At 41.7% G+C, this 18,880-nt stretch overlaps 1 protein-coding gene across 2 annotated transcripts in view; it reads right to left on the reverse strand.

Moving 5' to 3' along the window:
- Window positions 1-18,880, reverse strand: part of prkcab (protein kinase C, alpha, b) — an 87,412-nt gene that overhangs the window by 52,279 nt on the left and 16,253 nt on the right. For both annotated transcript variants that reach the window (XM_058653550.1, XM_058653549.1), the window contains exon 3: window positions 3,084-3,166. In XM_058653550.1, the coding sequence (XP_058509533.1) occupies window positions 3,084-3,166 (83 nt within the window). The remainder of the gene's footprint in view (window positions 1-3,083; window positions 3,167-18,880) is intronic.

An 18,880-nucleotide genomic window follows, 5' to 3' on the forward strand; every position in this document is an offset into this window, starting at 1 on the left:
ACAGCACTATTTACCACCTACGCCTCACGATGCTTTGAATGAGAAACCAAAGGGGGGGGGGAGAGGTTTCACTCACGCTCAAATGCTAATACCAAAATCTCATATCTCCATGTTGCTCAGCGAGAGGATCAAAGCGTCTGCCGGACAGATGACGCCATTCACACACTGAGGCTGGCAAAACGGGGGCAGAGGGTGAGTATGTGTGTGTGTGTGAGTGAGAGAGAGAGTGAGAGAGAGAGAGAGAGAGAGAGAGAGAGACAGAATGTGCGTCTGTCCGAGCTCCAAGCCAAATTCAGAGTCATGACACTGCACTGATTCAGATGCTTGAGGGACAGAGATGGAGGAGTGTAGATGGCAGGAGGGAAGGAGGGAAGAGCTAGATTGGTGTTTGTGAGTCACTCAATCTAAAGATGGACAGAAAAAAAAACAGAGACAAGTTTCACTCATAAGCATTGATCTCCATGTGTTTTTGCACGGTTTTCCACAGGGCGCAGGGCCCATCGCGGTAACCAGGGGTTTGATTCCACCCTTTGTCCGTTGTTGGGCCACATGGTGTAGTGGTTAGTACTCTTGCCCTTACAGCGTGAAAACCCACGTTTGCTTACCAGGGCCTTTTCTCCGGTTGCCTCTCACAGTCCAAAAACATTGAGATTGGGACATTAAGCAAATTGGACACTCTAAATTGACTGTAGGTGTGAGTGTGAAAGTGGATGGTTGTCTCTATGTGGCCCTGTGATGGACTGGCCACCTATCCAGAGTGTACCCTGCCTTTCGCCCTATGTCAACTGGGATTGGCATCATGTGGAGGATAACGCAGAATAAGATGAATGAATGAATGAATCTCCTGTCGGTCACAGGAGTGCCCTGGCAGTTAGTTCACCACATAATTCATTATAGCCTCTTTCACCCCAAAATGAGTGGGTATATGAGTGACATTTGTACGCGGCGCACCCTGATGAGGGCCCCACGATAGTAGCTTCACTAAACTGCACTGAATCGGCACCATGTGTTTCCTCTGAAATGTTTCCGTGACGTCACTGAGCGATGAGCAGCTGGGAATCACAGCGCGGAGTGTCGTCATCAAAGTTCATGGAGTGTATCAGACAATGGCGACGTTAAAAAGAGAAATTTTTATTGCCCGCGCTCTATAAACACCAACGGACCATTAGCGTGGGTGTGTTTTCTCGTCTTAATTGGCTTCGTGGGGGAAAATTCATTAGTGCGTCTCTCAGGCGAGAGAAGCGGTCGCGTGAGAATACGCTGTTTGATTGGCTTTCTGTGTTTACAGTACTCTGATAGTATTTAAAAACTGATTATAGAGATGGATGACATAACAATCTCAAAGTAGATTAGTATTAATGAGGTCCTAAATCACTACTCTACTCACTAATCCCATGTCACCTCTTGTCTCTACCACTTAGCCCTACCCATGCACGTTCACGCGTAGACCGCCCCGATTCTTGATGAGGTAGAGGGATGCAGAGAAGCGTAAAGTAGCCTTTGAAACGGAGATTATTTTTGTCTGAGATGAATCAAATCCTAATAAACGTAATAATTATGAATAAAGCAATGCTAGTAAACTTGATTGCAGTCTACTGTAAGTAGCATTCACTGGTTCACCAGTACTTCCAGGCACTTTCTGACATGTCTCTGCTTTGCTGAAGACAAGTGCTAAACAATGGTCCATGACAGTGATATAACAATACTTGACAATGTTGAATCTCTGTCAGAAACAAATTGTGTCATGTTCGTGAAGAGGTGTTCCAGTTCATACAGTTTTAACAATTTAAAATGAAGAAAAAAACAAAAGTTTTATTTAGAAAAAAATAATGTAGTTGTACATGAACACCAGATTTTGCCTGTTAAATCTGAATATAAAATTTAGTTTAAATAAAATTTCTTTGAGTCTTTGTTTAACGGGAGCTCAGTGATAGAGGGAGTCGTCTTGAAGCCTGTGGGTTCAATTCCCGGCTCCGCTAGTCCACACAAAGTGTACATTATGGGTTCACTGCTTTGCTGAAACATGTTGGATCTAAATGCTGCAGCTGAGCTCAACCTCGTCTCTTATCTAACCAAGGACAGATCTCATTCCTGCCTGGAGGCAACTATTACAGCTGGGTCACAAAAGCGCAGACAAAAAAACACCAACGTAAATATGACCTCAAGGGTCCACAGAGGTCAGACTCCAACGCCGACAGCATCACATCAGCTTGGCACAAAGAGAGACAAGGTTATCATACCTGATGGGTGGATGCAAAAACAGAGAGATGCTCCATGTATGATATACTGCTAATGGATGCTTGACTTTTATCAGCTGACACAGGAAAATCAATATGAAGACATGCTGCAATACACTCTTTCATAACACCTATTGATTGAAACGGTGTTTTAAAGTGTTTTGAGTGGTAGGCCTAAATGGATTTCACTGTAAAGCCTGTAAAGGAGCGAGAATGAAACAAACGAGAGACCCAATAATTACCGGACCGGACAATATCTGTCCGTCCATTCGTTTTCTACCATTTTATCCTGCACATGAGGGTCACAGAGGGCTGCTGGTGTCAATCCCACGCTGACAAAGGGTGAAGGGCAGCACAGGTCCAACAATATCTGGGTCATATTTAGGTTTAAAAGCACAGGGCAAGACAGGGCAAACTAACTCAAATACTCTGACCGTTCGGAGACAGGCTCATGCAATGACAGCACAGAAGAGATTCAGTGAATGTTTGCAAATATTAAACAACAAAGACTTTAATTTTATGCAGAACTTCTACAGAACAGAACTTCTATTTGCTTAAGTAAACTACCACTGAATTATTATATTCTAATCATTTCAAATTAACATTTTGCTTTGAAAACCATCCAAATTCACTGTGTCTGTATTAGTTTCATTCAATTATTCATTTGGTATCTAGTTTTTAATCTGTATAGGTGAGCTAAAAAAAAAAAAAATTAATCTCAATTGTTGATGGCATTGTACATTTATTGTACAATTGACAGGATTTAAGGAAAGATCCACAATCTATATTACAATTAGTATATCGGACTGTGCTTCAATGAAAGTTATAGATTAAGCATAAACTTACGTCTGTGTCAGGACCTTTGTCGGCTCCAGGACAGGAGAAGGTGACAAACTCATGGCAGCGTTTGTGAACCACAAAACAACACACTGGAAAAGAGAAGAGAACAAGAGAGATATTGAAGAGAGAATTACAGGAACAATGTATGATACAACTGTGTTTTCTTACAGGTACACAATCTGCCTCCGGTGGAAAAATAAAATACCAGCACACTGAAGAGACAGACACATGAGAGATTATATTCTGTCACGTGTCTTATGCAAGTTATAGCCGACACAGAATGTCCACAGGATGAGTTTGACAAACCTCTCCCATACGGACACACAAACAAACGGACACGCAGATAAACATGTGCGCACACACACTCACACCCACACAAAAAATGGCCCTGGTGTCTGTTCTGCTGCACTCAGCTCTTTACAATGTGTCGGGGTTGGTTGATGTCGATTGCATCATTGTCTCCCACAGAACTGGGACGTGTTGCTCAGCACGACGTGGCTGACATGAAGCCCACGGTGCAACATGAAGAAAAAAATGCCCCTTAATTCAACGCAGCCGATGTATTGTCTAAAAGCAACGGCCAGCTGGATCGTAACAAAGTCTGTATGATGTTTTTATTGAACGTGTGTTGTGGACTCAAAGGAAAAACGCTTTACTTTCAAGAATTAACAATAATTGGTCGTAGTGGTCGTAACCTTTTTTTACAGAGCACTTCTAAACTTTGAGACAAGAGGAAAGACTGTTAATCACAAGGGTCAAGTCTTTAATGTGGTTGGACATTTCACACTATTGACCGGTAACAACTTCATCTTCGACTTTTTTTTACTTTTCACCTGCATGGTCGTGGGTTCAGTCCTTGGCTCTGCTCGTCTACACAATCCAATCCACAATCCACCCCAAGTTGCTCCCGACAGCTGTGCCGACAGCATTGTAAATAGGTGTGACAGAAATAAGCGTTGCACATACAGTAAATGAACAGTGCGAAAGGCAAAACCCGCCGTGTAAAGCAGCTTCGAGTGTTACCGTCACATCAGATCTACGTCATTAATGTCCGCTGTCACGTCTAGTTGAAGTGCAGACGAATTCTCTTAACACTGTGGTTGTCTTTTCTGGCTTCTCCTTAACCTCTTTCCTTCGCTTTATGACATTTTCCATCAAGGTCAAGACAAAGTGGGTGAGGAAAGGACTTGGGACTTCATTTTTCTGGCTTCGCTCCTGTTGCCTGGCATGTGCGTTTGGATTTGGCTGCTGAGGATATGGAGGGAAAAAGCAAAACGTGGACATCTGTGACAACTTGAGCACAAGCTGACTCTCTCTGTGTTCCCAACTGTATTCTCCCCCTGCCATTATTTGAAATTCCTCTATCTTTCTTCTCTTTCATTCTCGCACAATCTGTCTACATCGCTCATTGTCAAGCTGCCTGCACGCTTTCGTGCACTTTTGTGCTCTCCCACCGCCGTATCTGTGAGGGTTTCGTCTTTGACTCTGCCAGATAAGTCACCGTTGCCAGAGAATCTGACGAGCACTGGTTAAACAGGAGAAATTAGTTCATGGAGAGGTCCAGGAAACCAGCAGGGGTTTCGACTGTCGTCTCAAAAGGCTGCATTATATCATGATGCTCAGTTTGTTTTTCAAATGGATGGACAAACAGATGGATAGAAAGATAGAGAGGAGTGTACAATATAAATCATTTGTTTGAATAATATTTCAAAATATAATTTTTTTGTTTTGTTTGTTTTTTATTAAAGGTTATGTCACAAACGACTCTTCACTCTCTGAAACGCGGACTCATTACCCAGGACTTGGTGTTATAACCCCTAATTATTCTGCACTTAACTTGAAAGAGTGTGTGTGTGTGTGTGGGGGGGGGGGGTGCAATAAATCATGCTTTATTCACCAAAATAGTCAAAATAAAATAAAAAAAAACACGTGTGACTACCAAGTATACTGGCAGTTGTTTGGTGACCTCAGAACGTTATTCCCACACCACATCCGCCTACAACTCGCCCCCAAGTCAAACTTTCAATTCTCCCGTCCCACATGCTGCCCACTCTGCTGTCAATGAAATTAAAATATTTGCTCACATGCAAAACACGAGTAAAGAGAAAAAAAAAAAAAAAACACATTTTCAGAGGTGCAAATCTGCAACACATATTTAGTCAGCGGGATTAACTCCTTTGCTCTCCACAGCCTACTTACAATATGCGAACTGCGAGTCTAATGATGTACGCGCTAATTCCTCTCTCTCCATCCATCAGTGCCCCTCACACACCCACTAGTCCATCTCCACCTCTGTTTAGAGTTGATTTTGCCCGACACAAACACAGATATAGACATCAATCTAAAAACTCTCTTAAGGTCATTTGCTGCAGTGGCTGAAACACAGAGGCATGCTGGGAGCTTGTGGGACGCTACACGCATCCCGCCATTAAGGGAAGCTTTAACAACAACTCATACACACCTACACGTGCAGTAGCAACACAAATATTGTTTTCACACTCTCCTCTGATGAGAGAGAGAAAGAAAAACAGAGGATGCACAAACACCAAGGTTTGAAAGAGTACCCAATTAAAAGTGGGGGGTTTTACTGATATCATGGAACTATAATAAATCTTCCGTACGACTTCAGCGCAGGGACCTGACAGGGAAAAGTATTGTGAGGAGACGTGTCATTGTCTCCAGTAGGTTTATTCATCTCAGGGAAAGCTGTGTGAAGCAGCAGGAGCAGAGGTTACAAACTGACATATTTGTACCATCAGGGCTATTGTGATTAATTACTATAGGCACAGTTTCCCCAGCTTAATTGCATAAGCGCAGAGATAGGGGGCTTTAGTGTTACAAAGCAGCTTACACAACAAAAACACTTTCTTTAAAGCACATTATACCTAACGTTGTGCACGCATAATTTGAGCATCTGCCTATAGGTAGGTCTTTCTAGCCTGTTTTCCAATCCACTCGTGCTTCCACATCGCTATCCCCCCCCCACCACTGATACTTTAAAGTGGGGTCTTGCCCCCCGGCTAATACAGGGAAATTGTGTGTACATGAAGCCACCGTTAATAGAATTATGCTGTGCCATTGTACCAAAGAAAAGGCTTGTGGTGGAGATAGGCAGGACACCTGTAGCGCTGGCCCAACTCAATACCCTCCAGACACGTTCTATTGATCCGGCCCCCCCGACAGTGCATCCGAACACAAAGGGAACTGAGACTTTGATCTGAGATCCACAGGAGAAAGGGAGGAAAGTGTGTGAGAGCACGGATGAACAGGCAGACAATGAGGGAACAAATGCACGGAAAGTCTACGGTTCCTACGACTGTCAAGATGGATGATGACACAGACGCCTTTCCCTGTGCAAACCACCATTGTCCTCTTGCATCTACATCAATTTCCGAGCCAAAATGTTGTTGGATGAGGTTAGGCAACAGCTTTGTGACGAGCGAACAAACGCGATGACACAATTTGTCTCAATTATGCACAAATGATTCCTTGCACCTCTTTTTTCTATATGAAAACACAGTGAGAGATGAACTTCCTCTCAACCCGACAGCTATAAATGTTCCTCCTCTCCTGTGTTGTGTCTCTGTGCTCTTTCTGTAAACTGTCATTTCAGGTAGGAAAAAAATGGCAAGGAGAGGAAAAGAGAGGGTTTTGTCCTCCCATGGTTATTTTTAGGCTTGATTCTGGCCGGGGCTGGAACAAAGTGTGCTGAGCCTCACCATCGTGGAGATGAAGAGGGAAGACATTTCCTCTACACCTGGCCATCGGACACTATAAATACACGGGCAGCGGTGTGAGGATACATGCTTTCATGTGCAAACACTCTGACATACAGTATCACAGACCAGCGTTTGATGAATGAAAAGCTATTCCTGTCACGCGCTGAAGCGCTGAATGGGACAAGTGGAAAAAGCTGGAAGATAACAATACAGAAAAATCAAACAATAGGCCAATAGGAAGTGCTGTCGCCTACACACGGCACAGAGACGGACTCCTGGCCTGTGTCAGGTTCTCGTCAAATTTTGATGGAGTTCAAGGGTCAAGGAGAAACTATACCTGTCTGTTGTTTACTGTCCAGATCATTTTCACAAGCCTTGGATTCTCAAACTGAAACACATTTAATCAGGACTAGAAGATACGGGGAGACAGGATTAGTTTTTTGCATTATTGATCCATAATTCCATAATAACCTTTCTGCATTATTTAAATCCAGCGATCTGAGAGAGGACAACACCCGGCTGCGAGTGAGCGAGGGTGGCTTTTAAATACTGTGAGCCTTTTTCATAAAACAAAATTAATTTGTTCATATAATGCCTTCAAAAACATAATTGTTGCACAGCACTAAATATGTTGTTTTGTATTTATAAATGACTTTCGGTCAGAATCAGCAGGGGTAGGTGCATGGAAACAAGTTTTTGCAACTTCACATTTCACATTTGTCCTCCCACTTTTGTTTAAAAAGGAAAAGTCTAAAAGAGAGTTGGACAATAAACACAATAACCCACATCAATATCAGCAGAGTGTTTTAGACATCACATGTGAAACAATTGTGTTTGTCCATGTTAATCTATGAGAGAAGCTCAGGGGAGAAAGAGACACTATCCCAAAAACTGAGTATTTTAATCACCTGTGGATGGAACTCAATTCTGCTTACTGCAGCTTTAAAGCAGAAAATTAGTCAGCAAATTTAAAGCTGACAGTGTGCAAACTTTAAACTTTTTCTTTTTTATCTCTATCTTTATCCCTGCTTGTGACCACATTGTCACAGACGACAGATGTTTTGTGAGTTTAAAAATGTATCTGTGCGCCACATCTCAGCATCACCACGGGAATCTAAACCAGGGTTTCATTTCATCCACATTTGATATCTCTCTTCCTTACTCCAGTCATGATCTTTGAACTTCTGTCACTGTAGAGAGTGACAGATCGGAATTTTTCAGAGCCCCCAGGTCACATGACTCATATCCACCCGCTCTCCCTTGACGTCTGCTGGAGACGGTGACCACAGATGGACTGACACACTGACAGTGAAGACAGTGAGAGAGGCCAAGTGGAGGCGTTTATACAGACAAATGACTGCAGATATACTGTACTCTGTTCATTCTGGTCATTTATGAGCACCTGCAATATTTCTTTTAGCTGTTAACTTTGTCGATTTTTATATACTGTATACCATGTCCATCTTTTTCCTATTTTAATTCATTTATTATTACATTTTCATATGAGTTGGGAAAGAGTGGCAACACTAGCAAACACAGTGGCCACCGTACATCACAAGTTCTTTTTCCGCGCGAGGGAGATGCAGTGTTTACGTGCAGAGAGAGGAAGTGAACAGACCCACTGCTACAACAAAGGAATGGAAACTCAATTTCAGTCCAGACATCCGATTATGCACGCTGTAGGCACATGAAGGACATGCGACACACACACACATACAGAATTAACAGTGATAATACGATGATAAAAGATGCAAATGACGCAGAGAATAAAGCAAAGACGACGACAAACGAGATAGATATGACGATGAGAACACAAAAGGGCAGGATAATCTTCCTCCTTGTGTCTTCTTTAGAGCAGCACACTTAAGAATTCTGTTCATGTCCAGCAATTATCCCCATGACCATAATATCCTGCCGTACAGATACGGATAACGTTGTGTGTGACGTGTGTGCTTCGTTGTTTATCTGTGCATATGTCTGGAATTGTGACATTTCTGCATGGGAGTCAGAACTTGCAGAAGGGAAAAAAAAAAAAGAGAAGAAAACACCTCGGAGATTCAACACAGCGGGGAGGCTGCTCCGTTTTTTTAACAAAGCAAAACAAAACCATGGCGGCAGAGAACTAAATGAATATGTTTGTGTACAGTTACACAACAGAAAACTCCTGGTGAGACAACGTTGAAGATGAATTTGCATCACATGACATTACATCTCCATGGTAATGTGGTCAAAAACCCCGCCCCCTCAATCTCTTCCTACACAGCGCTGCAAGTTCACACTGCATGTCTGGATAACTTGTTCCAGAAGGTTTGTGTTCCCCCTTACTGACCACCAACACAACAAACAGCCTGGGTGTAAAAACAATACAACAACAAAACTGCACAGAAAATGCCAAGAGCATGGCTCCATGGATGGTGAAACAGAGTAATAATAAGTAGGCGTGCTGGACAGGTTCCAGACTAAGGGTGCGATGATGAGTTGATATTGTTATCCTCACAGTACCCTTTGTTGGACAACTTGGTCATGACTTCATGCAGTCTAGACTTTTTATATTGAACTCAAACTGTTTTTTAAGGCAAGCTGTCCTCAGATAGAGAGATCCACTTATCTTGTTAATTAAGAGCCAGCAAGAAGAAGAAGAGAATTGTTGCTATTGCTGAAGTCACAAGGATGGAACAACAGCCAAGTCAAGTCAACTTTATTTCTAGATCACATAACCAAAGGTTGACCAAAGTGCTTTTCAGAGTTAAAGGCACAGCAACATAAAAGGTATAAAACATAATATCAATAAAAACAATAGATGGGGTGTAGTGTCCGGGTTGACAAGGAGAAGAGGTGGGTCTTTAAAAGTTTTTTAAATGTTCAGTGGTGGAGGCAGATTTAATGTCCATGGGTAACCTATTCCAAAGTTTGGGGACAGCTACAGAAAAGGCCTCTGGGTTTTGGCACATCTAAAAGCAGCCTGTTATAATAAAACCCCTAATCCTAAAGGCAATGACACAGAGGCAACAGGGACACCAGTTGTGGGAGGGGGTTGTGAATCAGGCAGTAATCTAAGCAGTCTTCAAGACACTGCCACAGGAACTACGAGTCTTTGTGATTGGACACAGCCTCTGCAGGATCCGCAATCCCCCCCTTCAACACGCTGCCTTAACCGCTGTCACACAGAGCTGCTTCACATGGTGCCACGTCCAAGTACTGAGGAACTGGCGGAGTTGGTGGAGAGGTGAGCCATGAAAGTCAGGCAGTCAGGGAGCCAGCAGTGGATCCAGTTCCTCATAAAAGGGATGTCAGCGGGAGCGGAAAGGAGAAGAGAAACGGCTGGCCTCGGCATGCAGCCCCATTTCCCAGAAGAAATCTGTAGCACCATTCTTTGTCCAGACATGGTGCTGTGGACACCGGCCAAAACAAATCTGTGCTGCTGGTCGAGCTGACTGCACCTTGGGAGGAAGGGATGGAGGCAACCCATCAGAGAGTGATGATGAAATATGTGGGACTCGTGGCTGTGGAGTGCAGGGACGGTAGACGGGGCATGAGGCTTTGCCCGGTGGAAAGCACAAGAGGGTTTGTGAGAAATTTAACATCACATCTACTTAAAGACCTAGGGCTCAGTGGCCACGAGCTCCATCAAACCATCAATCAGGGAACTCTCCAAGGAGAACAAGAGGGCAAGCTTTTTCCTTTCACTGGGACGATTGGACAATACATGGGGTGTCAGCAGCTCCTAAGATAGGTTAGCTGTGTTAAGTAGGTGTCCCTGGTCACTGTACCCACACCAGGCAACCAAGCACACACCAGTGGAGAGCCAACTTATTCCAATGAATTACATTAAATATGCAAAAGGAAAACTGCTAATACTGTATGTCAGTCAGACATATGAAAAAATAAAAAAAATAAAATGTGCACTTTATCAATGGCATAATGCACAGCTAATGGCGTAGTCATGATCCATTAGCACTAAATACACACAATATATACAATGAATAAATCCTCACTATGATATAAAAGGTTTGGCCCAGAAGTTAAGACGACCAGAATGAAATGGTCCGTTACCTTGAATAGAAATGCAGATTTCTATGGAGTTATGGAGTGTTGGAAACATTCTGGCAAATGTGAGGACATCCATTCATTCATTCATTCATTCATGGCGGGGTACCCATGGACAGGTTGGTAGTCCATCACAGAGCCTAATGTGAGTATGTTAGTCAATAAAACATATCACATTAGTCTTGCCCTTTTTAGATACTTTAAAGCCTGTGGTATACTTCTGCATTTGCATGCTGTAATGTGTGTTGCATATCGCAGGAGCTGGGGAGTCAGCCAGGTCGAGACGATCCTTGGCAATATGCACATGCGCTGTCCACTTCTGGATCATCATGCTTATTTATATATATATATATATATATATATATATATATATATATGTATATGTATATATATGTATATATATATATATATATATATATATATACATATACATATACATATATATATACATATATACATATATATATATATATTCATTCATTCATGGTGGGGTACCCATGGACAGGTTGTATATATATATGTGTATATATATATATATACACATATATATATATATATACACACACATACATATATATATATATATACATATATATATATATAGGCCTTAATCCAGCAATGTTATATAATATATCTTGAGATATGATCATCACCAGCAAGTGCTCTTTTTTTGCATCATTAATAGTGTTTGCATTCAGAAATGGCGACAAGGGAAGTGGATCAGTTATCCCAACCTACAGGTGGGAGTGTTTGACTGCCAGACATCTCTGAGACACACAGGGGGAAATTGTGATTCTGCCTCATAAAAGAAACATGACTCTGAACACAGGCACATGCTCAAATACATATAGGTTCAACTCCACTCAAATGAGCACATACCACATCAGTATGTAAACACTGTGGAGTGGACATCTGCTGTCAATCTTATGACGGTACATTCGTGTTTGTCACGTTCTCATCATCTCAGTCACACACACACACACACACACACACAAGCCAGTGATGCATCACCTACAATGGTCTGCGTCCAAGCCCCTGTGTCTGTGTATCAGGTGTCACAGTGGTACTAATGTAATGAGTCTGTCACTGTAACTGCACATTGGACCAGCTATCAGTGGGAGGAGTGAACAAACACACTGTGCAAATGTAAGCGCGCACAGACGCTCAAACACAGTCAGTTGCTGGAGGTGATGCATTTCTTTGTGGCTTCTTTGAGCACAGCCACGCACGCAAACAACAAGACGGTCAGGCAAAAGGCAAAGGTCACGGCCAAGTCAAAATCTGACGCCTGAGGATAGACTGATACCACGCATTAGCATCAGAGCGTCTTCCTTTCCTGCGGCACTGCCTGTCCCAGACCAATTTGTTTGGGGGCGAGTAAAGTCAACGCTAAATTTATCTCAGGACATTTTGAAACATAAATAACCGATTTTCTTCATTATTTCAGTCACTTTCCATAAATCCTCTCACAGGCTTTTGTTGTTCATCTTCCCTCCGTCTCTTGTCTCTTACTTTCTCTCTCAAGTACAAAAAGAAAGAAATGTTTCACATAACTATGACCTTGTTCAAAACTCAGTTCTGTGCAAAAAAAAAAGAAAGAAAAGAAAACCCGCCGGCTAATCTATTCAGTAAAAAATGTGCTTTAATTAAGACAAATGTCCTCTATTCACATTTGCAAATGTGAACTCATGTTATGGATTATACAAGATGCAAACAGCAGAGCTCTCAGCTATAAATTATCTGAGGCTGCAGGCAGATAAAGGACTGAAAGGCTTTAAAATCAGCTCAATACAATGCAGCAGCTACACTTACTATTAACAATTGCCGTCTCTTGTCATTGTTCTTGACCTTTGTCTTACCTCATGCTGTTTCTCATACGCTCCTCACATCAAGGACATGAGCACAGATGCTTTTCTCACGTTAAGAAACCACACACACTGATGAGCTTTGGACATCCGAGCTCTGGCCCACAAATACAACATTCACCAGCCTGAAATTTTTTTGTTGATTTAAAATGTGTTGCGTAATTTACTTCATAATTAAACCTCTGAAGTGTTTCCAACGATAAAGGACATCCTTGGTTCGTGATGGCCGATGAACTTCATCCGTCTGATGACTTTAAGACAGAAATTTCTATTCAAGTTCTTGTTGCACTGTATTTTAACATGTAGTTAAAGTGCAACTAAACCCTTATACCACTTTTTTTCAGGTGTAAACCAGTATATATGGGTATCTAGGCGTTTTATTTGTTGACCCAGGTGCAAATCTTCACAGTTTAGTGTGTTAGTATTGGAATTTTCCATGTTGTGATAAAAAAACAGCGTATCTACTCTCTGGTCAAACACCAGCTACACAAAATGACCTACACCAGGAGATCCAGTCCTGGTGGTGATGTCTCTAAAATAACTGAATCACCAGCATCATGGAACATGAAATGGACTTTAAACGATTATCCTACTGTAACTATTATAGTTACAGCTGAAACAATTAATCGATGAATCGATTATTAATCGATTTCTAAATTAATCGACAACTATTTTGATAATCGATTCATCGGTTTGAAGCCTTTTTCATGATTAAAACAAGATTTCCGATCTTTTAAACTTCTTAAATGTGAATATTTTCTTAATTTCTTTGCTCTGGATAACAAAGAAATCATTAAAAGTGAATCATTTTGTTTTGTGGACAAAACAAGACATTTGAGAACATCGTCATTTCCAGGTTTGACAAACACAATCAACATTTATTTAAGATTTTCTGACAATTAATGGACCAAACGATTAATCGATTAATCGAGATAATAATCGACAGATGAATCGATTATGAAAATAATCGTTAGTTGCAGCTCTAATTATAGTCATGCACTTTACAGTCATGTCATGTACTGTGCTTTTAGTTGACAGGGTTTTGGGGAGATCATGGCTTGTTTTCAAATGTGTTGTTGTTGTTGTTGTTTTTATTCTAAATTTGTCTTGTTATTTTGAGAGAAGTTGAACAATATTTCCACTCTGAAACCTAAAACTCTCACAGGAGCAAAGAAACACAGGCAACTTTTCTGGGAAACGACTTGAAAGAGACTGACATGAAACGGCACAATTCCGACTGAAGGGTTACTTTAGTTCACTGCCATTAAAACAGTTCAACTGGTGGAGTGTGTGCATCATACAGGAACTCGATTTGCCTGATTGTTTAGGTCAGATTAAAGCCTGATAACATCAGATCTGCAGCACGTGTCAAGTGCACAACGCGACAAACAAATTGTGGACAGCAAAACAGCATGAGACTTCTGCTTTAATAACAACTACATTTGACAAACTCATCCCAGGCTTGTGCTACATGAATCACAGAAAACTCATCTATGAATCATGTTTTTTTACCCCCGTGATGAAAGACTTGCATATCCACCACGAGTCTGATGAACTAACGCCGTGCTTAAATTGGATGAATCATCACAGCCTATTGTGAGGACGAAACAGCAGGTAGTACACCGTGAAACATATCAGCGGGAGCAAATTAATCGGAGGTATTGTAGTGCACAGTTAATAAACGGAAGAGACAACACTGCTGAATCGCTTAAGTGTGTGAGAAATAGCATATAAAGTCATTGTCAGGAGAATGGGCACAATAATTAGGTAACTGAAAGGAATACAAAGGAAGGAAAGGAAATAAGAGATTAAAGGTGGCAGTGGGAAATATGACTTCTGAATTCGTATTACGGGATCGTGAGTGGGCAGAGAACAGCACAGTTTCTGTCTTTTTCTGTAACGGAGGCGACAAGCTGATCCTGGGTCAACTGGGGCCAGTTTACCGCACAGGGGCCCAGTGGATATAAGCAAACAGGACAAGTCCAAGCACGAGCATGCTCCCTGCTCTGTCCCCACAATGTGACTGTGTAAACAGATTAAGGTCCAGATTTCGACAAAAACCTCTCATTTTTGTCCCTTTCCAAAGCTCACCCGAAATCGAGGTCAAGCGGCCTGAGCCACCAAACCAGCTATTGTCATGAAGCAGTCCCGAAACTGCAGCGTCGCTTCAGCGTCTTCACTGCTGATTAAATGGTACTCGGCTGAGGAAGGGAGCATGACTCTTCTCTTCACTGGGCGTCTCAGTGCTTGACTAATTGGCCTAGTTAATCCACATGCCTGCGTCCAAGCCTGCGTTGAGCAATTAGTCAGCCTGTCGAGTGGATGGCACCTACCATTTGGTACTGTGCATGGGAGAAAAACAAAAAAGGAGCAGCTGTGGTGAAATGGCTTTTTGTCTTTTTTGCAAGATGGTTTCAATTAGCACCTGCTGCCTCCTGAGCCGCTGATGCTTTCTTGTTGTTTTATCTCTGACTATTTTTGTGTGTGTGTGTGTGTGTGTGTGTGTGTGTGTTCAGTTTCAGCAACAACAATCTGACCTTTTCGGTCCTGCCACTGAGAGGGATGCAGTGTTAGTGAGGTCATTCGGAGGCGTTTTGTTTGCATAGTCATGCATGTGCATGTCCTGAAAACTCTACGGACATATTTCTGTACTACTGAAATGGAAAATGTCCTTTTTTCCATTAGCGATAGTACCTTTTTTTAGTATCTGAGTAGCTGAGCCGATACCTAAATGTGACGTCAACAGACTGCCGGCCACTGATTGGTCAGAGAGTGTCGTCACTGGATGAGTCATGAAGGCGACATATGACAGCAGAATCAAACCGAACAATGACTAACTGAACCGTGGATCAGTTAAAAAAAACTTACTGTAAATATGGTTTCTTCAATATTGGTATACAATAACAAAGGTTCGATTTATATTGACATGTTTATGCACTGTTTAAACACGCTTTGAGACATAACACACACAATCAGTGCCATTAAATGTTTAAAAGTTTGATATTTTTCAAAAACCCAATCTTTAATCGATCCGACATTTTTATCATGATAACATTTTTGGCCATATTGCCCCCACCCCTTAATCTATGAATTCAAACCTCCACCGTGAGTGTCCTTCCCTGTTGTGGAACTAATAAAAGACGATCTTATCTTATTTTGATATAATGTGGTGTCAAAACTTTTCGTTTTACAGCGTTGGCATTTTTTTTGCCACAATCGCCACATTTGACCACAATTTCCATGGTGACATCAGCAGAATTTTTACGTCGAGGTCCCCTGCTTAAAGGACCTGACCGGTGAACAAGGTGTCACCCAGAGTACAGCTTAATAAATGTACGCTTCAGTGATGGATGGTTATAATTGTTTTTTTGTTGTTGTTTTTTTTTCGTTGTTACAACAAATAAAAAACCTCCCACCCAATAATCACACAAATTAGCCTTGAATAAACAAAGTGTGAACCGCAACCACAGACAGAAACAATGAATCCCTGTAGGTTTCAAGTGGTTTCGAGTCTCACACCCTTCTTTTCCTTTTCAACGGCTCTCGACAAAAGGGTGATTACACTAGTCCGCTGAATATGTATGCGGTTAACCTCACTTTCAGATATAATTAAGGCCACCCACTCACTCCTGTGTCTGCCACTGTGTTTTCTTGCCATCCCTCTGTGGCTCCACGTGAAGAGCAGCTCTTACAGATGGAGGCCTGATTTCTCACTCACCGGCTTCCACCGCCACACTACCCCGGGCGGGATCCGCTCCGTCCACGCTGCCGGCCGTGATCAAAGAGCTGTTGACGCGGTCTGAACTGACTTGTCAAGGCTACCGTGTCTGTCTGTCAGTCAGTTTGCACCCGGCCTGCGAGGGTGTCGCACAGATAACGTGCCGCTGTGCTATCTGCTCGATGAAAACGGACACAGCAGCCATTCACTATACATGACTGTGCGTGTGTTTCTGTGTGTGTACAGCGCGTGAGTGGGTGTGAGCCTGTCTTGCTGTCTGACTGTTGCCATGCGAGGTGTGGTTGATGGGGGTTGTTTACTTATTTCCTGCTCTGCAGCGAGATACTGCGTGTGCGTGTCGGTCCAGCAGCAGCTACAACATCTGTTACAGTTACACTAACATTACATTACTGAAACAAGTCGGTGATTAACTTTATCAACAACAAACTTACAGACAACAACGTCCACTTAACCATTTAATTCTACTTTCCAACCAAACGTCCCAATATTTGCTTCTTTTATGTGAATATTTTGCTTTATTTAACATTTTAGGATGACATTTTCTTGAGACTTTTTAAGATGATTTATTAACTGAATCATTGAAAAAAGAATAAAATGTTATATTTGTTTTATGTTCACCTTTTGGCATTCAAATGATGTTTAATGCTGAGTTACTTGACCTTTTTTAAACCACTATCTTACAAATGAGTCTCTCTTTGTTTTGATTTTCTGTTTTCAAAATATTGTTGACTTATTCTCATTTCTTTCCTTGTACAAGGGCACAAAGCATCTTCACATGATTTAAACTGCATTTACTTGAATGAAAATAATTCAATTTGTCATTGGTTTGTGAGTCAGTTGGTCACATGACTGAGAAGGTACTGCATGGTTTTAAACATTAAAATGTATGTACATTTTCAGAAGCAGTGTTATCCAAACATTTTCATATAACATATGAGGGATGGACATATTAATAATACATTGTGTGATTATTCCTATTCCTTAATGAATATAAAGAATATAATGAATATAAAGAATATCTTGCCAAGCCCTATAATATATCGAGAGCTGTGTGTCCTGTTGGTAGGGGAGAAATTCTACTTTGGCATTGGTTTGCAATCTGTTATATTATAGATACGAGTTGACAAAAAGGGAAGTTGTATTAGAGCGACGCGTTCTCACACACAGAGAATGCATTATCTAAAAAACACTCTCCCTTATAATTTCATTAGTGCAGCCCTTGAGACAATAAACACAGATCAAACGGATAAAATTCCTTCCATGCTATCCTGCAGATGCCAAAGAAAACAGGCGAGCAAAGCACTGACTGTCCCCTGTGGTGCCTGTTGCTATATTTGCCCTGGGCAAGGCATGGGAGGCTGGGAAAGATGAGGAGGGGACACAACGGTGACACCTCCAATTAGAGACTCGGATTTGACAGCTTTCATATCCTGTCCTCGTGTCCCTTTTGCCAGAAAAGAGCACGAGGTGAGAACACTGCGGATGGGGTTCATGCGAATGTGCATGGCTTCGCACAATTAGGTAAAAAAAACAGATGGAGACGTTTGTGTATTGCTGTGTTTAGATAGATATCTGATATCATACATGACCATCACATGCATTAGTCTTTGTGAGTGTGTGTGAATTCATATCATCAGGGCACATTCCTACTTATTATCATCAGCTTGCAGTTTTCCAAGACATTAAGGTTGCTGCGTGACGGGGTTTTATGTTCAACCCTTCATCTTATTGTGTATACTATGCTTACTTAGATTCTACCTCACGATGGCGGTTATTAAACCTCATAAATGTGTCATCTTTGAGTGAAAGACATGCATGGGAATTTCACAGGACTGTAGAGACTCGTAAATAATCATACATTTCACTTATGAGCGCCTTTCAGGACACTCAAGGTCATCATAAGCCGTGTTTCTACTGAGTGGTACAGTACGGAACTGTACATATGTCTTTTGCGTTCCCATTAGGAATAGTACCAAAATAATTGGCCCCAACCATTCCATTTTTTGGTACCGTTCCCTTGGGGTACCAGAGTAAAATGGTACGGTACGGTCAGGTGATTAGGAGACAGAAAACCGCAACTCCCGTGTGAGCTATTCTCATACAAAGCTTGACAATAACCAAAAAACAAGCGACTGGATGTCTTCCATTTTTGTCTGTTGTGCGTTCGATGACAAGTAAAGGTTCTGTTCTAAGTCGAAATGCAAGCCTGACCCAGGGCTTTACTGTTCCAAACTGTACCGTACTGTACCAAACTGAACTGTACCATACAGTTCAAAATACAGCTTTACATATATCACAATGGTAAAAACAAACACAATTCTAAGAACAACCAGTAATAAAAATAAAATCAACAATACTTTGTTGCACAGGATAAGTAATTCTAAAAAACTGATTATGTTATGGACAATTAGTCGGTCTGAGCTCAAGCCAATG

This window comes from Solea solea, chromosome 16 (genome assembly GCF_958295425.1).
Source record: "Solea solea chromosome 16, fSolSol10.1, whole genome shotgun sequence".
In the NCBI taxonomy this organism is placed as follows: domain Eukaryota; kingdom Metazoa; phylum Chordata; class Actinopteri; order Pleuronectiformes; family Soleidae; genus Solea; species Solea solea.